This window comes from Augochlora pura, chromosome 4 (genome assembly GCF_028453695.1).
Source record: "Augochlora pura isolate Apur16 chromosome 4, APUR_v2.2.1, whole genome shotgun sequence".
NCBI lineage: Eukaryota > Metazoa > Arthropoda > Insecta > Hymenoptera > Halictidae > Augochlora > Augochlora pura.
Window position 1 is genome coordinate 16,705,277 of NC_135775.1, and position 23,841 is coordinate 16,729,117.

The window sequence follows — 23,841 nt, forward strand, 5'->3', positions numbered from 1 at the left end:
ATCATAGTTTTCATATTCTTTTTAATACTCGATTTATAGCAAAATAATTTCAGATCCATATAAAGTAAGCGTCGTATTGAACTAGTAAAGGTGACGTGCAGTGCATCGTCCCTACTGCTACGAAAAGAATCAATGTTAACAGATCATATAAGGACAAACAGAAATATAGACTATTATACCACAGCTATAAAAACGCTCTATTCCCGCGTTCATTTTTCATCCTGCTGTTTCATGAAAGATTTAAAGTACGTGAAAATTTCTCGTTAGAATAAAAATAATCCTTTACACTGAAATGTGCAATTCTCTTGTGTTTACTAGTTCATTATTATTAGTGTTCGTACTAAGAATTTTTGTTTATTATAAATATATGTTATTCGCGACGACTTTAATTTATAATATAACACTATTTTTGTGTTTCAACAAGTGAATAAACATTACTGTTTCTTGTTACGTTTCAAAATGATGTTTTTCATTTAGTTTATATTCGTTTCAGCTGAACGCACTATAGTTAATCAGAAATCATCTTCTACTCACTCATTCAAGTTTCCGAGAATAGTTGGTACAAGGAAAAATATTTTAACGGAAACACGCGAACGCGAAATAATCGATCAAGTGAAAATCGGACTTAAAACTAATGGAAAATCAACCGGAAAACGTTAGGAAATGTATAAGAGAATATTTAATTGAAGAAACCGTTCCCATTGACAACGCCTTTTTAATACATAACGCCGGAGGAACAGTTTTCATTGACATAGTCTTCTTAGTGACGAAGGCCATGACTAAAGCATACCGCAAAAGGTACTCATTTGTAAAGTAAACAGGTATAGAGTTTGTAAAAACGTAGAATATGAATTATTATTATCAGAACTGTTGAGATGATGTATTAGTTTTTGATATAGTTCAAATTAAATAAACGACTGTCAAAAAGTATTTTATACAGAAATCAAATATGATATTTATTAAAAATTATATACAACATTGAACAACAAATATTTCTTTATGTGTTGTCATACAATATATGTTAACATATTTGTACATATACTTTATCCTATTGTTAGATATAAATCTGGAAACATTAGATTGAAATTTTTTTTATGAATATTTCCAAAGCTAAAAAAAGAGCGCCTATTATATCTATAAGTGACTCCCATAACCTGCATATTTATCGTTATTTGTATTTTAATATTATTATGAATATGCAGACAATTTAGTTGACTTAATAATATAAAATTTGTCAAAAATATACGAAGTTAAATTTCAGATTTATTATGGCATGGAAAAAGTTGTTGTCATACCCTGGTTCCAGAATATGTGTGGTCGGTTCTGAGTAAATTACGGGAAAGGTGCGCACGCAGCCGAGTCAGCCTGGGAGGACCGATGAAAATACGATTATTCTTTAGCGAACCTCTGAAGTGAAGGAAGCCTCTTCGACTATAGAAACGAAGCATACGGTTCTCGTTTCGTTACCTTTCGCCAATACCAGTACGTTTTGTACTCGATTTTTCTTCTAATTAAAACCAGTGAAACAGTGAGTGGCAAAAATGGTGTCCGGTGGAATGACGTGTATTAAATACCTGACGTTTCTCTTCAACTTGATATTCGCTGTAAGTACTCCATGTTGTGTTCGCGCCTTCCGTCAATCTTTCTGTTATTTCCTGTCACGTTACCCTTTCTATCGAGGAAACGTATTTCCTCGAGCGTTACGAATGTTTGAAGAACTAGTATTACTACTTAATAAACTCAATTTATTATTTATATTAGAAACTTCATCGGTATAAATTATTCACTTTATTTATAATATTTTTAGTTAACTGCACTTGCTTTGACCAAAATTATTGCGCCACGAACTTCTGAATATTCGAATCTTTTTCTTTTCAAATACATTTTATAAATTTTTAATACTCGCAGTATGTTCGATGCAACATTTAGGATTAATGGATAAACATTATATTCGTATATTAAATAATTTTGCGAAACTAATCGTACCCAAGTAATTATGGATACATGTATACACAGTCAATTTTACATTAATTTCTCTCCTGTACGGTTGAAATATTTCAAATGTAACGTCTTTACATTTCTCCGCGTCAGTCGATCGTCAAATTGGAACAAAAACATTCGCTACCTACGTGATACTTGTATCAAGAGTATAAGATGTATACCTATGCCTGGTATACGAAATACATACATACACGTATGGGCAGTATCATTGGTTAAACATCTCAGAGCTCATAAGATTTTTAATTATGAATTTTTTTCATTATGCAACTAAGTAAAATATTTTACGCACAAACATATTAATATTTGTTTGGTATTAATTGTGCGTAGTAGAAACTGACATAATTAATATTTTAAAGATTTGTAGGATAACCGTGACTAAATTTTAATAGCTTCTAAATAATGAGAAGTCAACTTAATTAATAATTTTACAAAATTGTCTATTGGTAATGTTTCATTCTATTTGTGATACATTGCTGAACTTATATTAAGGAATGTATAATATTTTGGAATCTGATATTTATTTCAGTATAATCATATGTGTTCAATAAAACCAATATATGGTGATTTTAATAATATTTCTATTATTTTTTAATGTATGTATTATCATTTCATTTTCTCTATATTACAATCGTATGATAAATCGTAAGATATAAAACACTTCAGATTGTGACTCATTTTAAAACATTACATGTTTTGGGAAATAAAAGGTCTCCTTTAACCTTTACTTAAAAAATATTTAATAACTACGATTCGTTTTTCCCATTTCGTTTATCAATACACACTTTATTTTAGTAACTTGGACGTGATTACTGCTTGTTTCAAATAACCTTCTGACACTTGTATCATTATCATTGTTTAACTAATTTTAATGCAATAACCTCTTTATATAAACTTTATTTACTTCTTTTCATTTATTATATTTGAATGTTACGAAAGTCATGAACATATATATAAGTATTATCACATTTACAATTTCTGTTATAACAAAGAACCAATTTTGGTTTTGTAAAACTAATTCGCGTAAATATTTTTATATCAAATAAAAACGTTCGATTAAAACAGAAAACGGAAATTAGCGACCAATCTACGCAAAGAAACATTATGACGTTATTTTAGTTTTGCCACATTTTATGAATTTTTAGAAATCAACGATTTTGATAAGTTGTTCACAAATGTTATTTAATTAATTAATTTCATATAAATGACCCCTTACTTTGAAAAATGCAAAAAATATGCTAATAGCTTTGCGTGTGAACTATTTTTCCTTAATGATATAATGAACAAAATTTGTGAACTCAAGTTTCGCATGTACGGAAGTATACGATCATAAGTGACATTACTGTACATAACATGCACGTATGTATATATAGATCGTCTGAATTATTCTTATGTTGCGTAGGTTAGTGCTTCTATGCACTTCTTGCGTGCTTTTATTCAGTTTTACAAATTGTCTTAACAACTTATATCAACTTCTTCCTTTCTAATTATATTTCATACTAAATATTAGTTTTGACGTTAGTAATTTCTGAACTTTAAACAAATCAGCAATTTTACTTTACTATTTTTTCAAAATATTAATCCTTTAATGGATAATCGAATACTAATGTGCTAGAGCCGGTTACTGTGGAATGATGAAATGCTGTGCCTCTGGGTTGTTTTACTTTATAGTTATTATTATGCAAAAATAAACAATTTTAAAACAAACCAAAGACACAGCAATCGGTCACGCTAAACTAACCAGCTCCACTACCCTATACTTACTCCTTTCTTTTCATTTTCGTTACAAATATTTCTTATTATTTACTTATTTAATTGACAATTTGAAAATAAAAATTAATGTAACAAATTTTAAATAATCTTGCGCTTTAGTAATATTTATACACTTTGGTTGTCCGTGCCGGAATAAATATTTGTATTACATATAAACCGATCAAAATCGTGTTTAATATTTAATGTTGTTACTAAACCATAAATATTTATGCAACATAACTTTATTATCAATTAGATTGCAAAATTTTTTCCTATATCAATAATTCTATTAGAATTAACATGAAATTTAAACAATCAGTTTATTGTAATTAATTTTTGCTCTTTTCACTGCATTGTTTCGTATTTTTGCTTGTACACATATGTGTGTACTACTACTGTAACTATTTTAAATCTTTTTTTGTGAAACCTATTTAAGAGTACAATTTTGTTTAAAATAATGATTATCTATTTAGTTTCTACTCTTAGCAATTCTCAAACTGTTTTAACATGCAAATATACGTTAATGTATTTACTAAATATTATTTATGTTTACCATAAATATTTTGTGCATAAATTGTTATTAATAACGGTCATCAAATTTCTATGATTACAGATAACAGGGATTGTGTTCATAGCAGTTGGCACTGTAATCCTAGTAGTTTACAGTGGATATAATAATTTTATGGACAGTTGGTTCTTTGCAGCACCAGTTTTCATGATTGTTATAGGGATTGTAGTATTCGTTGTATCATTCTTTGGCTGCTGTGGAGCTGTGAAAGAGAATCATTGCATGATAATAACGGTATGAATACATTTATTACTATTATTATTATTAGAATTTTATTAATTTATTTTAGTCACCTTTTTAAACATAATAAAAATTAAACCTACAGTTATATTCATCGAATAAGATAATTTATTGTTGAAGCTGTAGAATTTTAAGTATTTTTCGAATTATTCATTTGATGAAGTAAGTAGTTCATTGCTAAATTAGTTTTTCATCAATTAATTAATAATACATAAGTAATTACTTGCTATAAAGAATTGAATACTTTAGTTGTCACTATATGCAACTTTTGAAATATTATTTATATAGTATATCATATATTATAAGTTTGAAAGAAAATGTATATAGAAATGCACCTAAAAAGTACGATATATATATATATATAATTTTGTTACACAGTTTTCAGTATTACTTCTCCTAATCTTTGTACTGGAGCTTGTTGCCGGTATTTCTGGATATTTGATGCAGAGTGAAGTTCGGTATATGGTGGAAAATAGAATGAGCAATACTATGAAGGAATATGAAACTGAAGCAAACATTCGCAAGTCTTGGGATATTATGCATCATGATGTAAGTATATACAACATTACATATTTCCCAAAATTAAATTGTATTTTTATTCCAAATAGGATTAAATTTTTAATGAATAAAGTATATTTATGTTAACATAATTATTTATATCTTCGCATTTCATATTTATCTAGTATCATTTAACTTATAATATTTAATTTAATAAGACATACATTGATAAAATATACCTAATCAAAAAAATATGTATAGCTTATAAGAAAACTGAAATACAATGTTACCAATGTATTTCATTGCTAACAACTATGACTACATGATAATTGATAAATTATTTTGTTTAAATTTAGCTATCTACGTGAATATACAATTAATACAATATTGATTCTAAATTTATAGCTCCAATGTTGTGGAATGAATGGTCCTCCTGATTGGGCTCAAATTGGCTTCGCAGAAAATACTCTACCAAATTCCTGCTGTAAGGAAGTACCAAAAGGAAGCAAATGTGACACAAATTCAATTTATGTATATCAAGGTGGATGTATGCACAGTCTCCAAAATGCTATTGAGCATAATGCATTAATTTTGGGTGGTGTAGGAATTGGCATTGCTATCATTCAGGTAATTATTGCTTATTTTATTTACATATGACAACGGGTGTTAATTTTCTACTGTTCTAATAATTGTTGATTTATTGCTATATAACTTTTTTTATATACATTCTTTTACCATCTTTTATCCTTTGTATTCCCAATTCTGTGTAAAATAAAATTGTCTATATCCTCGTTAAATTTGAATGAATATACTGTTACAATAAACACTAGAAATGTGCTGAATACATTTCGCTAGCATTTTGTAGCTTAAACAAAAATTTGAAATTTTATAATAACAAACTTTTTAGATGTAAATTATGAAACATCTTCCAACATGTTTATACATATTCAAAGTACTTATGGTTTATATATTTATCAGCTCAATTGTTAAACTAAATAAAAATAGACAGTAAACTGATGTTAACAACTTTATGTGAAATTAGCTAATATAATTAAATTTTTATAATTACAGTTGGTTGGAGTAATATTCGCATGCTGTTTGGCACGTTCAATACGTCGCGAATACGAAACTGTGTAAGCAGACAGTTATCCACAGTTATAATGCCTAAAAATTGCACTAAATCTTCGAAATGTGCTCTCTGTCTTTCGCTGTTACACATTCATGTATCAAGTTTCTTATCTTTCTTTTTAAGTAACAGAATATTGCACAAATTGCACATTGTACTCTTCATTTACCATGCTGCACAAAAATGGTAAGAAAGAAGAATCAAATGAACAATTCACTAGTGGCAACATTGAATTTCATTTTATGAAGTTATTATAATGGTTTGTTTTTATTGCATTTGTAGCTACATTATTGCCATTACTATATTCATTGTCAGTTATAGCAACGTCAACCCAAACGTAATGTTAGTGCTGTTGGTACTTTCTATTACTGTTAATATATTACTTTAAATGTTGAAAATTTAATGTAAGGAACAGGAAGTATTTTTGTGCAGTATGTCGTCTTTATGACTGTTTCTTTAAGACTGATCATTTTTATACTATAACAGTGGGAAAGATTTTGTACTTTGTTAACAAACTGCACGCGAATACACGAGATTTATAAACGGAAAGTAATATATTTATGTTAAGATTTCAGTGTTACATACATAAATATTAACGTATTCTTTGTTACAACTGAGTTTTTACAAACTAGTTTAATTTTGTGGTCTTCAAATGGTCTTCAATTGTCACAGTATGTTATTTTACTCTTGTTTTATTTAACTCAATACAAGGAAATATTGTAATGGTTAAAAGTACTATGCTTTCATTATTTAATATTTTTAGTTTCCTTTCAGTGAGCCTAAGCTTACAAGCTTTTTAAATTATGTTTTTTTTTAAACTTTGTATGATACTTTTTCATTTACAATTTTGAAAAAATATCAAACAAAAGTAATAACAATGAAAGCAACAGCTAAAAGTAAATAAGCATAATATATACACAGGGCATTATGGTTTAACCATCAGACTAATTAAAACTATCTAACAACAATAGTTATGATATTCGTACATTGTTTCAAGATGCTTACACCATCATGTTACCTGTAATTCAGTGAATGGGTTTTATTTCAACAATGTAGATAAATAGTAATCACATAATAAGGATGCGTTCTATTGTTCATACAAAGTTTACATGGTGTTTACGCTATAAATTATTATTAAACTTGTAAATTGACAATATGATTACACAATTGTACGTTGAAGAAACTTCAAACTCTATATGAAAATGGAATAGCATGAGTTTAACATTCATGCAATTTCAATACAATTATTAAACACTCTTGTTAAATTAACAGAACCTAATGCTATTTGTTTCTTTAGAAACTTAATTCTCATATCTACGCTTTCCTTAATCTAGACACGGTATAATCTGGGATATGAATTTGGTTTATTATATACCTGATGAAATATTTAATTAGACACACTCTTCAAAATTATACTTGCATTACTTGAAAAATATACGAAAATTTGTATTAAAGATGTAGACTTAAATTTACTTGTGTTTATTGTATTTCGAAATTATTAAAAGATTGATTTAACTTAAAATATATAGATTGTACAGCATGTTCTGTGTAATTCTACTTTTTAATGCATTCTACTTTCATAACTAAATATTATATAGTAGAAAAAATGCAACAAATCTGTGACAATTAGGTAGTAAGAATAGTGCTATATTTCAAGTTGTTCTTGAAAGGCTTACGGTGGACATTACTTGAATGTAAATAATGTATTGATTAAAAAGAAAAAAGTATTTACAAATAATATAATCACATGAAACATGCTGTATATGATATCTATATTTTTGAAATGTTGACAGTTTATAGTAAATTTCAAATTTCAATGTTAACAATAAAAGAAGGAACGCAAATGATGTGTAATCAATAATGTGATGCAACTGATTCTATCTGTCATTGTCTTATTTCGGAAAGCGTAAACTGTATATGCACCTTCTTGCTTTGCCACGTGCGACACTTGGTGTGTTTTACCAGAAAACCGGTGTTCTGTTACGGACGATTTAATTAATTTATACTTGCAGCGAGACCGCAGCGCACTGATCTGACACCAATTAGGAGGTATTATAACTCTAAGTATTGTTCGTCGTGAATTCATTCAAAGAATAATTCTAGAGTCGTCGCAAAACCATTTACTTAGAACCTCGGCCGCAGAGTAACCAACATTCATCTGCGCAATCTAGATTAAGAAGAAAGCAAATCATTGGAGAATCTAATTAAAATTACTGCCATTATATGCCAAATGGTTGAAACCAAACTTCTTCTTAGATTGTGTTTTACGTGGAAATAAAGCTTGTTAACATACAAGAATATTTCAAAGGAAATTGGATAATTATAGATTCGGTTTTAGACGTCCGTCGCAGTCTGAAAGGCTCTTTCGGTGCCTCGATTTTTTGCAAAGAAAAACACTTTATGCATCCTCACTCTATAGAACATTTTATATTCATATAGTCAGTCATAGATGTATGAAATATATTTTCATCGTGCACAGCAGAGCTGAATCAGTATATCATCTTTATACATTTCGACTTAAGTAACAATTCGTTTTCGATATTCTTTTTACTTTGATCATTAATACTAACGTTTAACGAAAATACTTTATCTTATTAACACTCATTACCAGTTAATATAATATGTATACCTCATCTTTCTCAATTTTTCATGTATCCTCAGTTTAATTACTATATTATTCTGTTGACCTCTTCTAAAGTTGAAAAATCGTAAGTGGAATATACTTTAAGGCAATATGAGTTTACTTATAAATAAAGTCATACATAATAGATGAACATAATAAGTTGCGTAACTGAAATATGAAACACATACATATACATGAAATGCTGCAATGCAAACACATTAGTTTTGAATAGTTCAAAATTTATTTGTACTTACATTCATAAATATCAGAAATGTTTTTTTACTAGCCCTAGAAATGGAAACATTACCATAGATATTATTATTTAAAGAATAGCCTATACCTTATACAATAGTCATACAAATGTTTGTAAATTCGTTGCACATAGCACAGAATATGTTAAAATATGTTGTTGAAACAATTTTATACATTACAACTCTAAGTATTGAATAACGCTTTGTATATGATTTTTTAATTTAATATTGAGAATCGAAAATTAGCTTCATCATTTTCAGTATATAGTAAAGTAAAAATAACAAATTAAACGATATTGTATCAATTAATAACGTGTCAAGATATAATAAAGTTCTATTCTACGTTGGGACCAGAATTGTTTCAATTTTTACAAATAAATACATTTAAAACAAAATTCATTAAACAATCGGCTGCCACGAAAGAACCAATATTTCGCGTCAACAGATTTTTGTCATCGTTTTATGCGAAACTACTTCCCAAGGTAGAAAATAAAAATGTGAGCTAATGGCATTGCGTCGATTTAAAGAATTTTATTATAATTATTGCAATTTTAATTGCAATCTTTTGAAATCTCGCATATTTTGGTACAGTAAATTAATTACAACGATATAGTGATTTAAATAATTCCGGATATATACGCATTTTGAATATAATTCCTATTTGTAATGAAAACAATGATTACTCTTTTAGCTGACCACGATAATATAATAAATTACAATTCGTTAGAAATATCTGTACTCTTATTTTATTATAAATTTTCAGTATTTTAAAAGTTCTTATACATCTCATAAAACTAGGTAATACCTAGATAATAATTTTGATTATTTAGACGATTTAAATGTACCTGTTTTATTGGTAAAAAAATATAGAGTAATGATTGATTATAAAAAGATAATTAACATTATTCTAATATGATAACATTTACAACACAGATATTTTGGAGCGGTAAATGTTGTACATTCTAGTAAGAAATAAGCGAGGTTTCATTCATTGAAATATTATTTACAAGAGACAAAATTGAGATGAATATATTTAATAGGTAATACTGAGATTTTCGAGTGTGCCTAATGTTTAGCGATGTGTTTGAATTGTTAAACAATTCATTAGCATTAATTTGAATAATTTATTAAAATTAAGCGTTCCTTTAAGCTATGCATCAGTTAGGATAAAATTATCTTTGTTATTCTTTGTTTTAATATCAGTTCGTTAATTTTCTTGGGTTGTAAGATTATTAAACAGCAGTAATCTCTTTCATATTTTAATTCTGTTAAAGTTCTGTGGACACATTTACACAATTATACCAATCATTTTTATTCATTTTTAACTTTGTTTATTTAATTATTGAAATTTTTGTTATTCGATACGTTCTCTATCATTAATATTACATAATATTTTAAACTATAGTATTAAGTCATATAAACTTATATATGTATAGGATGTCCATGTTAAATTAACTTTGGTGTACATGCATTTAATTTAAACTATATAAAATTCTACACATTGTTAAATTCTAGAATTTTTATATGCGATAGCGAATGTTCTCATTTAAGTGGAAATTTGATCAATATTAATTTAAATAATTTTGTGCAAAAAAATTGTATACAATGCGAAGCGTATTGGAAACGAAAATCTTATCCGGATGTTATACTTTTCATAATCGGCTGATAAGAGAAGACTGACGATAACGTAAGAAATACAAAAACAAAATCAGTATTAAATGAGAAGGAAACGTTTGCTTTTGTGGCGTTTAGTCTCTTACGATATTTTTCTACTTGTAATTTAATTAATTAATGGATATATTATTATCATCCTTTAGGAGCTGATCACTTTAGCACATCTTGTCGTATAGCTTTTATCTATATTAATAAAATATATTAAATAAATATTGTGTATGCTTATTATAGGCCACAAACGTTACTTTTACTAATAAATAGTATTATCTGAATTGATGTAATAATTTCGAATTATTTATTATTCTTCGTCTATTCATCCTCATTCATAACAATCATTGATCGACTGATAAGAGAAGACTGACGAAAATGTAAGAAGTACAAAAAACAAGATTAGTATTAAATGAGAAGGAAACGTAAATAGTCAATTTTTATATGAGTTATCAATTTCTCATTTTATTTTCTGAAAATTCAAATAAGAAAATATTTTTCCATGGAATACTTATTGTAATAAAATTCAAGATATCAATGTTTATTCGAGTAAACGTCTTTTTGTATTTTAAAAATTTGTATGAATAATAAATATTTGCCCTTTGCAGATAACATGACAAATTTTAGTTTCAAAACATTTAATTACATAAAAAAATATGCTTATATTTATATATAAAATATACTTTGAAATCCAACTTCTTGAATATAAGTACTGTAGGTTTAGTTTTGCGGTAGTCTGCAAGTTGTAATGTTGTCAGTGAACATATTTCTCCATCTCTTAGAGCCTGAAATGCGATTCTTGTTCAGTAGTTGTGGTAACAATAACACGCGGATCCAACAAAGGGTAGGTTGTATTTAATTCTATTAAAACCGAAATATTTTGTATTTTGAAGGTTTTTATATAATACAAATAAAACTACTAAAACTTTATTAATAAATGAATCACATTTTTTATTATGTAAATATCACGTATGCAAGGATCTCATAATTTTATCTGCATTGATATACAACGTAATTAACTTTTTAAGAGAAAGTATAGTATAATAAATAATGTATTATTTAAATCATTCATAGTTATTTACGTAGTTTCAAATTTTGTATAAAAAATATAGTTTAAAAAATGAAAAGATGTTTAATTTAAAAACAAAATTCAATTGGTAAGAAAAACAGAAAAGACAAAAACACTTTATGATCAGTTTTTTTTCTTTTATTTCGCTCTATATTCACTTATAGGATTAGCAGACTAACATTCAGTAATTATATAGGATGCTCTCTTGCACAGTTCTATAACTATATTTATCGATAAAAGGAATCAGGACAGAAATGAATTCGCAAAAGATAAGAGGGTAGGACTCCGTTTAAACGATCTTTTCCTTTTAAGTTATAAATATTTAAGAGTATTTTTAAATAATCTTGAAAGAGTACAAAGATTACAAGATTTTCCGTCCAATTACTTTTACATATCACATTTAAAATCTAAATTGTGTCACTTATAAATTTGTTGAACAATTAGCCGCTTTTGATTTTCTCACCAATTCAAAGAATCGTTTAAACAATTTCCCTCACAAAAATATTTTAATGAAACGCTGTATGAATAAAAATCATTCCTTTTTTGTTGTATACTTTTAATTACAAAAGAGCAGATTCTACGTGCAATTTATATACAGTTTCAGAGGTCTAAAAGATCTATAGATCATTTCTTCAAAAACTTCACAGAATATATTTACAAGAACCTTAACGATAGTAACTGAAATCAAATAAAAAATTAAAGTTGTTTGCGCGATATGAACTGTACAATTAAATCATGAATTAAAATAGTAAATACTTCCTTTCTGTTATCATTAATTCTGCTTGTAATATAGTTATATTAATCAACGTATATTTTTTTCTGGAGATCAATTTTTCACCAGAAGGAACCATTAATAACGTTTCATAATCTGCTAAAAATATTTGAATGATGAATTAGTTTTAAACTTTATTATTTTCATAATTCAAATAATTCTTTCTTTGTTCATTTAATGCAGTTTTAACAAAAAGAAAAATTCTATGAGAAGACCTTTTAGAAGACATCACATCTGTATTCAGTTTGTTAATATAATAATCCATACAAATTTGATGAGAATTATGATTATGATTTGTCACTAATATACAGAAAATTATGTTTATTTACAATCGCAGCAATTTAAATATTACGGGCCCGATTAACACATGAATTTGAAGAGGAATCCAAGTGAGCGACATTCTAATTTTGTTTAATCAATCAAGTGCTACGCCTATTTAATTACAATGACCACTCGTGTATGATTTTTCACTAAATTTGTAATAGATCCGTAAAAAGTAATTTATTATGATTAGTATTATTATTTAATAAACGTAACTGCAGTTACGTTTTTGTCAAATGAACTTAAATTATAAACAATTTTTGCCAGAAAGTCAGATTTCTTTTTCCTTTCGTTATCTTTTAATGAGAAATAAATATTATTTTATAGAACAAATTTTTAGTTCATCAATGCAAAAGCGAGTTAATAAAAAATTGAGTAGGGCCCCTTAACTAGTAGTCTAATTACTTACTTACATTCGGATTATTCATATTGTTCATAATATTGCCTAAACTATCAATATTATAAGGTACTACCAATGGATGTACCCTTTTAAATACTATTTCATCACGAGTTCTTAAAACAACCAGATGAACAGAACAAACAAAAGGCAAAAGAAAAATAACTGAGGGCCCTCACTTTTCACCCTTTTCACTCTCGAGTCACATTTTTCACAAACTAATAAGAATTCAGAGTTTCTCATCATAATTAGTAAAAGAATCGACTCTACTTAAACTCAGAATTTGTAATATTTAAAAAATCTGGAGAAACAAACTACTTCTATTTTTGGAAGACATTCTGCAATTATTTTTATCGAAATACTTTTAAACGTTACACTTCTTCTTATATCTGATGTAAAAAATATTACTTTCTTTTTAAATGTGTATATTAGTAATGTAAATTAATGTCTTCAGTAAAAATATATAATTCTATCAGAAAACATTGTTTACAAAAGTTACTAGGGTCCTTGCAACACTTCGAATTGACTGTATATAAATTTTGATTCGTTATCAAAAGGATTAAAGAAGAGGGTGTAACAATTCAAAGAATGTGCATTTACAATGGAAACACAAATAAATGTTTTATCAAATGTGTGATAAAAACAAATGAAAAAAATGAGTCGACATCGTAGATGTAAATATAAGTTGCGGAAGATGTACTGTTTTTCTCAAGAGTTACAGAGTGAAAAAGAGAGTTAGGTTACACATACACGCACATTCATTCATCTTAGGCACATTTACATACTCGATATAAAAGCACATCACAATGATCGAATCGACGATCTTGAAGAGTCTTTCGTTTAAAGCGATCCTTCGGTCGATATACATATACATACAATAAGTTTCTCGAAGGTGCGGAGAGCCAAATTTGACTATTCGAACGATCAATTCTACTAATTCATTACTTCTGATCGCTTCACAAAACATAGCTTAATATAAGAAACAAATTGATTAGATTAAACAAATTTTTCGACATCCGTACTAACGTCACATATTTGAAAAAGTGTTCATTGATAAAATAAATATGATTGATCTTACATTGAGATCGAGTAAATAAAACCTTTTCGAGCGACTCAGTCTTATGTTGATAAACTATGAATATATTTTAAACAATTTTAAATGCTTTTATTTGTATCTGAACGAACAGAAATAATAATGTAATATTTGAACCAATATGTAATTTTAAAACTGAAGTTAAGAAAATGTCCCAGAAATAGTAGGTAAGATATACATATCCAACTAATCGAAGAAAACTCCTTTTAATTTATTAAAAGCAATTGATCAATTCGAATATTCAAAATCTGAATATAATTAGATTGGCTCCCTTAAGTGGCCGTTCTTTGTTTTGAAGGAATGAAAAGGGCAGCGCTTTTGAAAAAATCGTTCATGTTGCATAACGTTTAGTCCAAAGTCGTGCTATACGATCGTGTTCTTCTCTATTCTGAAGATACTGTGTTGCTATACTTCCTACTAAAGGATCCGCTAAAACATGTAACAGTGAATCTATTATATACACATTCATTTCTAGAAACGGATGCTATAAATTATGCAGATATCTTTTAATTTACATTTAGCTTTTCCCTGTATAGTATTAAAAAAGAGCACGTAATATTTCTGGTGAATTATATTAGAAAATTAATAAAAATAATTAATTGGACATGTAATAATTTCATTCTCTTCAATATTCACATAATATTGACCACTGTAATACAAAAAATTAATAACATCACACCTATATATGTTAGAATTTACCTGGATTGCAGTCCGTCAGAAGTGAACAAATAGACAATAAGACTTTAGAAATAGTAAGTGCAGGCGACCAATTGTCCTTCAGTATGTCCAAACAAATGACACCTTGACTGTTTATATTACAATGATAGATACGTGTTCGGAATGTGACCTAAAACGTTTAAGAAAAGTTTGATTTACTCATTACTGTTACTTTCCTGTTATATTTTGAATATATTTGTACAGGTCACCTCAAGTATGGTAGCCATGCAGGGCGTAAGTCTACACAAAAAAATAAGTCGAACAACACCATTTCCTTCTGTATTCACCAAACAATTTTTGTCTGTATTTTATATTAATTTTTTTATGTAAAATTATACTCTCCATGGTTATACCATCATCCATTCGATAAAATAAATTTAGCAACTTCGAAGCTTCTTTCACACCTTTAACATGGACAGTCTTTAATATAAAAATTATTAAAATCGCAAATTAATTGGCTAATGTTCGTTATTAGTTGATCTTAAAAGACTTCTTTTAAGTAGTTTTCGGTAATAATGGTATACAAGTAATTACTAACGGCTTATTTATAATTTGTTCAGGAAGAAAAAATTTACTGATAAGTTATGGAATTCATACACTGTGAAATGATAATAAAAAAATTTGTTTCTTTGTCGATGTGGTAAAACTGACATAGTTGAAAAAAGTTCAAACTTTTATATTGTGCACTATTAAATTGAACATGTTTCTTAACACTTGAACAGTAAATATTTTTATCACTTATAATTTTATCAATGTTTTCAAACGTATTTTTCTAAATGTCTTCTAACGTATGTTCCTTCTAAACACTTTAATTTTTCTATAGATCTTAATGAAACATTAATCCTGCAGACTGAATATTATAATACACATCATGATTTCTAACAGAATTATATTAAAGTAAATTATTTATGGCATATAATGCTAATATAATTTTATTGATTAAAAAACTAAACATTTTCGATTTATATTGAAGTTCTAAAATATATTGTAAAATAATCACTGAGAAACATTAATAATTAAATACATTATTAATACAGTACCTTTGGTGGTTTGAAAGGATATTCCGGGGAAAAATGTATATCTAGGAAGAACACTCCTCCTTCATAAACTGAACCTGGAGGTCCAAGTATAGTTGATACCCATTCATATAAATTATCCCCTTTAGGTCCAGCACTATAAAACACAAAAAATAATAATTAAATATTTATAGAATATAAAATAAAATATATAAAGTTTCCATGAAAACAAGTTTCTAAAAGATCACCTATATCAAGCAAAGTCAAATTTTCATTTGCTTTGAAATGATGGTATACGAAAGTAAAATGAGAATGTATTAAAATGTAAATACATATTTGCCTTATTCTAATAATTTAAATGATCAACGACTTAATAAATTGTTTTTTTATAGTAACTTTAGTAATCTGAAATGCATGAATCAAATTCTGATGACATTTGGATATTTAGGACACATTAGAACTAATTCTAAAACTAAAAATTTATTGTCTTAATTAAGCGACAAATGGAAGCGTGAAATGTAGTATTTATTTAAATACTTTTAAAATAAATAAATGTTTACTTTTCATCAATGATACAATATTATTAACGTTATTATTAATCACCATGTATCATCACATTTAATCATATATTATTAATCATCCATTAATGTAATATTATTAATGACTGCAAATTCTGTTTACAGATACGCATGTTATCATTAAATTATAAGAACAGTTATCAAATCTGTTATATCAATTTTGTATTTTTTAAGTACCATGTTTGCTACTAGTTCCTCGACTGTAATTCAAACACATATAGTTTTACTCATTACTTCTAAGAATAAAATTTACCCTAGTGAAAAGATAATTAATGAATGCAAACCTGCAATTTGGAGGAGGGTCTAATGTGATTTCTGCCAACTCTTTCTGTATCCTGTAATAGAAGTTGAATGTCACAATTATGGATTCTTATAGTCTTGTCTTCATTTTTTATTATAATTATGGTACCTTTTGGCAGATGTTCCTAAAGCTTTCGACATCTTTGGATTTGGCTTTGCTTCTTTGTTCTCTGGTTTATTGTCAGCTAGCGATGAACTACGCCCTCTGCTAGTTCCACTAGAACCTGCACCCGATGACATGGCTCTAAAATAATTTGTATTATACTACACAATTAAAGAAACTTTGTAAAATAACTACAACTTGGTAGCTAACAAGATTATGATTCAATTAGAAATTCTAAAAGAATATATTAAGAAATCAAACAAGATATAAATATACCTGATGCCCTGAGCTATGGGTGTTGAGAACTTCTTACGATGATGTCCAAGTGCTCTTATAATAAATTGTATATTTTCAACAAAGACCACTAAGTGGACAATCCTCTTACCTAAAATCAAAATATAAGAGGTAATGAAAGTATATTTCCTAATGCCTAATATACATTAATTTGTATTATCATTGAAGATATTATTTGGAAATTAACTTCCAAATGAAAACATAATAAGTACATACATAGGATAAACAACAAAATTTATTTGTTTATTTACCAAAGTCTTCAAGACAATTTCATGTTAGTTAATTTACGATATTGACAGAAGTAAATACTTAATAAGGTTATACATTCTAGTGTAATTTTTACTGGCCTAAGAATGTATTATTAATATAAATACAAAAACTATTTATAATATTAATATAACATTACAGTAAAATAGATCGGTGCATTCAAATATAAATTGTCTATTTCCTAAAGCAAAGAAGAAAATAATTGTCAAAATTTTACAAAAAGAAAATTTATTGTAGTACAAATGGTAGTGTACAAAATTAAAGCTGAAGACAATGTCATATAGAATAAATTAAAGTTGATCTATTATCAAATTAACATTACTGAGCCATCTAAATAAAATTAAAATGTTAATAGAAAAAATAATAGGAAAATATCAAAATCTATAAAAATGTACTGACTTTACAATGGAACAAGTGGAAATGTATTAAAGGAACTTAATCATCAACATTGATAGAAGTTTCATAAAAAGGTATTATTTCTAACAAATGAAAGGATTTAGTGATTGGTGGTCAACAATAATTCCTGTTTGAAAAAGGCTATTATAGAGCCATATACGATCAAGAGGAAGAGGTGTGTTACCTCGTTGATAGAAAGGGTAGCTTCCCAATCGTTTCGGGATCAAGTTTATAATTGTAGGTTGATCCTATGTAAATTCTGCGTAAACCAGCCGGTTCCGGTTTCGTGCGTACTGCTAGGCGCAATTGTGCTACTCAGGTGCTGCTCTGCGGGCTGGCGGGCTTCATCGTCGCTCTCATGTCCCAAAGTCACGATCGCGGCGTCCCTTTTCCCTCGGCGAGCGCCGAAACGTGCGCATCTCTGCGTCGCCGGATGTTGACTCTGTCGCCGCTGCGGCGGACGTTGGTAGCCGACATTCCTAGATGGCTGTACTATCGACTTCAATATTTAGGGATATGCAATACCAATTTCTCTACAAAACTCTCCTAGGTCAACTTTTCCTTTTTTTACTTTTTCACTATTACTTAAATCATAAAGAGTGCCAGAGGGGAAACTGCAATCTTTCTCGAAAAAAAAACTATTCGAGGCGCATGCGATCACAAGTAAATCCATCATGAATTAAGCTCAGATTTTGCATCTGTTACGGTTTGAATTGTCTGGATGTAGGGAATTTGATGTGGTTCGGTTGCCCGTGGAGCGCTGAACCGCTCTGCTCGTGAAAGGTTGTAGAGAGTTGTACAACTTTGAATATTTTAAGCAAAAACTGGTACTTTATTGATAGAGCTCTATGATCTACTTTCTTTGATTGTCGAATAAAGTCTGTCTGTATTTTCCCGAGGAAAGCAAGTTTTATTCCTGCGTTCCTTCTGGTTCTTCCTTCCTTGTCCAATAGGAAAATTGGGGTCCTCTAGCTGGATGCTGATTCGTCGGATGGCTCATCTTCTGGTTGCAGATTGGTGGTGATTGGTGGTTCGGCGGTGCGCGTGCGGCTGGGAGTGCGCGATGGTCGAGCGCGCAGGGGCAAAAAGCCCGCCGAAACGAACGGAGTGGGGTATGCCGCGCGCGAAGACCTCGGTTCAAGGACAGCGAGAGAGAGAGAGAGAGAGAGAGAGGTCAGAGAGAGTTCCGAGAAGTCCCTAACTAAAGGTTTTCGACGTGCAACACTTTAGCGGTCCGGATTTGTTACTGTGACTCGTTTAGTTTGTGCAACATTGTAGAGGATCTTACGAGAGCCAACGTGACATTGTCTATATTCTTCGATTAGTCTTGCTAAAGAAAGCGAAGGCTTGACGATGAACTTCGTGGGAACTCTCTCATTGTCTCTTTACATATTCTCAGTTATTCCTCTCGGGCGATACAATGTCTCTATATAAATATGCGATATAAATTTGTATATACATTCAAACTTCCCTCCTGCCGCCATAAATTGAAACGTATAGTCTAGTAGCGTGGTCGTAATATAAACAAGTGCCTATGTTCGCGTCGCTCATGAAACGTGATAACGTAACACATCCAATGAACGTATTATATTCGTTTGTAATTATTTACATATAATATAATCACATAATACATATATACACATCTTTGTGTAAAGATAATGTTGAAAGTATTACGTAGGTGTTTTCTTCGTAATGAACGTGATTAATATTGTTGAAAACTATGAAAGCATACAACCAACATAATTATTTTCTCTTTAATACTTTATTACGCATTAAGGTTGTACCTTTGATTACATTGATTTAAAATCACACCATTGGCTTCATCCGAAAGCTATTCTGAATTCATAACGTAATTTATATTCAAAATGTACATATGTATATAGATAGGTATTCCATTTGTTCCATTATCACTAATTTCACATTTAAGTAAAGGACATTCAAAAGTCAATTGACAAAATCGATAGGAGTTACAGTGTAAAAATTAATAGGAAAAATTAAATAAACATAAAACGAGAGAAAAAATAATCAAAGAAGGATAATAAATTTGATAGAATGAAAAATATTTTTTTTAAGTACTTCAGTTTGAATTGTGCGCGGCGATAACGCATCTCGCTCGCACTCGTTGGTGAGACGGTGGGATTAGTTACATGGTCAGACGAATACGGTTCATCTCTCGAAAGACAATTTTAGACTGCGTTGCGTTTAACATATGCGTCAAAAATCATTTTTCAAGTAATATTCAATTCATGAAATTGTGCCTATTCTTTAGATATGATTTTTCATCAAGTCATATTTCAGATATTGCTGCATTTCTTAGCATTTTCAGATTCTCATGACTAATTTGTTTTTCATTTTTCATCGAAAGCAATAGCCGTGTTTGTAAGCAAATTGTCAAGATCACTTAATTAAAAAATGTAAATAAGAAATGAATTCGATGTACATGCTTGTACATAATAATGACGATCATTCAATTTTAATCATTCAAAGTAAATTTTACTACTATTTCAACCAGTCAGATATAAAGCGCCAATAAACTGTTTATTTGCTTCAGATTCGAGACTTAAAAAATTGTATATATATGTATATCCCTTTTATCAATTGACGTAATATGTTATTTCAAAACCACAATTTCCACGTTCGCTCTGTATAAATAACACTGTCAATTAATTTGATGTTTACATTTGAAATAAATTGTATAATGAGAAATTACACACATACATTGGCGTACTAAATAATATTGTATTGCGTCTCGAAAAGATAAAACAATTTATAAGTACTACAAATAATGATAATATAAATAATTGTGCACACTATGTAATACACTTTTACAAGATTTGATCATCATTTTACTAGATTAAAATTTCAATTGTAAGATTCATTATGCTAAAATAAACACTTCATCTTAATATTGAGAATGAACGATATACATGTCGAAATGTAAAATAAATTGTAATAAATAATACATTTTTACGTTTCATACAATTTGTTCATATTAAATTACTCTATTATAATGTCTAATACATGATAATTTTAAATTTAATAAATTTTTTCCATGTTCGAAATATGCTTCATTTTATTAATTATTCTAATCGAAGTAACAAAAAAAATGCAAAGTTCGAGACTGAATGGCCTATGAACTTATATTACACAATTATCTGTATCAATGATGATAATTTGTTAGTTACAAATTTCACTTAATCCACGTTCTTCAGATTTAAAGGTAGTGTGGTGGTAAACTTTAACAAATAAAAATTTTGTTGTAATTATTGAAACATGGTAAACAGAATTTGGACGATTTTTTTTTTGATAGTCTACATCTATACTGCAAGTAAGTTTTTTATTTAAGTTTTAAGAATATAATTATATTATTTGATATATTCTTTAATATATAAGAATGAATTTCAATCGAATTTTAGTTCTCAAGGTTTCAAAATTATTGACCCTTGTGTAAACTAAATTTATACAGGTTGTTTCTGAAAAGGTATAGAACCTAAAAAGGGGTACATAATTTCTGAGGTGTATTAATCAGTATATTACCTCAGAATGCAAAATATGTAACTTGAAATTGTCAAGACGCCTATTAATTATTATACTACAATATTAATAAGAGAATTGATTATCTCCAAGTACAACAATGATATCATGAGTTTCACATAAATTAAATTTTAGTGTACTAAATTATATATCCTTTTGTTGAAGTAAAAAAAGATGTCTTCAATGTTTTGAAGGATGTTATTAAAATTAAAAAAGTACAATCTCATTTTTAACCAAGCATATCAATTAAATAAAATAATATATGATAGAATGTTTCTTATTGTACTTGATAAGAAAGAATATATATTTGTTATAACATATTTAATACAATTCCATTTTATAGATGCAGAAGATGATTGTCCCTCAATTACTAAAAGAAACCAATGGAGTACTGTAGAAGCAAGAGACGTCAATTATTTAATTCTTCCTATTCCTTATGTTGTCATTATTCATACTGTTACTCCAGAATGTAACACTAAAAGACAGTGTAGTACACAGATTGAAAGTTTACGTTCTCATCATATGGATATTCTGGGTTGGCACGATATAGGATTTTCGTAAGTATCTTTTAGTTAATTTCTTCTAATTTCTTTATCTACTTTCTTTTACTTAATTAGATATTTTGTGAAATGATATCATATAATTAATTGATTGTTGTTCTAAGTAAAAACTTACTTTTATTTTATATTCAATTAACAGGTTCCTAATTGGTGGTGACGGAAATGTGTATGAAGGCACTGGTTGGAATCGAGAAGGAGCTCATACATATGGATATAATAAAAAAGCAGTTGGAATTGCTTTTATAGGAGATTATCGAAGTAATGTATTATATTTTGTTACACTTTTAAGTTTTTTATGTTCATTCATATATTACTTAGTCACAACATTAAGCAGCATACTTAATAATATTGTCACTGCAGTATTTATTTTACTTTTACAAATATATTTCATTTGTAAAATATGAAATGAGTAAATAAATAATTAATTTAAATCATTATATATAATAAATAATATAATTATTTATTTATTCATTTTATATTTTACAAATGAAAAATATTTGTAAAAGTAAAATATATATATATGTATATATATATATATATATTATATCATTAAAAATAATGATAGTATTAGATTAGACAATAATGTACTAAATTGTATATATACATATTGGTTGATATATAATAAATATGTATATTGTATTATATGTACATATGAAATTAAAACGAAATTAGAATAGTATATACACTAATTATTAACAAATGATTTTAATAATATATAAATATATTTCGTATAATATAATCTATTTAATATTTATAACATTATTTTCTTGGAATTCAGAATTTCGTAAAATTATCTTTTTTTATTCAGTTTAATTTTCACTATATTTAATATAGATTTTTAAAATTTTAGGAAAAGGTGCAAGTAATGAAATGCTTAATGCAACTCATAATTTAATTCTTTGTGGTAAGTCACAAGGAATACTTAGAAATGATGTCCGTGTAGTTGGTGCTAGACAAGTTATAAGCACCGAAAGTCCAGGAATTGAACTTTACAAACAAATTCAAGAATGGCCAGAATGGTCTAGCAATCCTTAACTTACCTTATATCTTTATAATTTAATAACGGATATAATTAAAGATTAATCTTTTAATACGAATATAATATAGAATTTTAATAAGATAAAATATAAATAAACTTAATGTGATAAATTTTTGTTGATAAAGAATTGTAAATGCAAAACGGTGAATGTTAAATAAATTTATGAAATGCATACTTATTGTGTTGTTTTTCGCAGACATGTAGCTAAATTCCTGAAACAGTTTTTTGTTATTCATAACTTCTTGATTATTAATCTTGAAATAAAAGTTTGTTTTCTGATTTATTATTATTTATTACTATTTATTATTATAGCGACGATGACAATATTAAATTTTAGAAAATGTTATCTTGAACAAAAAATAACGTATATCGTAATATCAGTTGCCCCATCTCACAGTGCGTTGTTTATATGAGCGCGTGGAATAAAAATCATACCTTCTAAAGTAATCATTTTTTATCCAAAATGTCATAAGAATTTGTTAAATAAAATACAAACATGCATCAGTTTGCATAAAAAAATTATATTATTTCATGGAAAAAATCTTTTTTATTGAATGCAAACATTCATGTAAATTTTCATGAACACAATTTCTTGTTAGTCGAATGTTGAGTAACTTTCGCCTAAAAGATTTTTTCACTAATTTTGCGTTAGTGCCTGAAATTCATA

At 27.9% G+C, this 23,841-nt stretch overlaps 3 protein-coding genes across 3 annotated transcripts; 2 read left to right on the forward strand and 1 right to left on the reverse strand.

Annotated features, from left to right (window-relative positions):
• Positions 1–1,367: 1,367 nt before the first annotated feature.
• Positions 1,368–10,940, forward strand: LOC144468712 (CD63 antigen-like). The gene is made up of 6 exons (XM_078178379.1): positions 1,368–1,604; positions 4,364–4,552; positions 4,937–5,107; positions 5,462–5,683; positions 6,128–6,189; positions 8,195–10,940. Exons 1-6 carry the CDS (start codon positions 1,542–1,544, stop codon positions 8,211–8,213), a joined length of 726 nt encoding a protein of 241 aa, XP_078034505.1. The 5' UTR covers positions 1,368–1,541; the 3' UTR covers positions 8,214–10,940.
• Positions 10,941–11,813: 873 nt separating this feature from the next.
• Positions 11,814–18,440, reverse strand: Ubc2 (ubiquitin conjugating enzyme 2). Its single transcript, XM_078178918.1, has 7 exons — positions 18,226–18,440; positions 17,361–17,469; positions 17,091–17,225; positions 16,966–17,016; positions 16,128–16,260; positions 15,070–15,217; positions 11,814–14,799 (listed from the first exon to the last, which is right to left on the reverse strand). Exons 3-7 carry the CDS (start codon positions 17,219–17,221, stop codon positions 14,702–14,704), a joined length of 561 nt encoding a protein of 186 aa, XP_078035044.1. The 5' UTR covers positions 17,222–17,225; positions 17,361–17,469; positions 18,226–18,440; the 3' UTR covers positions 11,814–14,701.
• Positions 18,441–21,198: 2,758 nt separating this feature from the next.
• Pgrp-s3 (peptidoglycan recognition protein S3) lies at positions 21,199–23,346 on the forward strand. Its single transcript, XM_078177893.1, has 4 exons — positions 21,199–21,369; positions 21,919–22,132; positions 22,275–22,393; positions 22,986–23,346. Exons 1-4 carry the CDS (start codon positions 21,315–21,317, stop codon positions 23,168–23,170), a joined length of 573 nt encoding a protein of 190 aa, XP_078034019.1. The 5' UTR covers positions 21,199–21,314; the 3' UTR covers positions 23,171–23,346.
• The last annotated feature ends 495 nt before the right edge of the window (positions 23,347–23,841 follow it).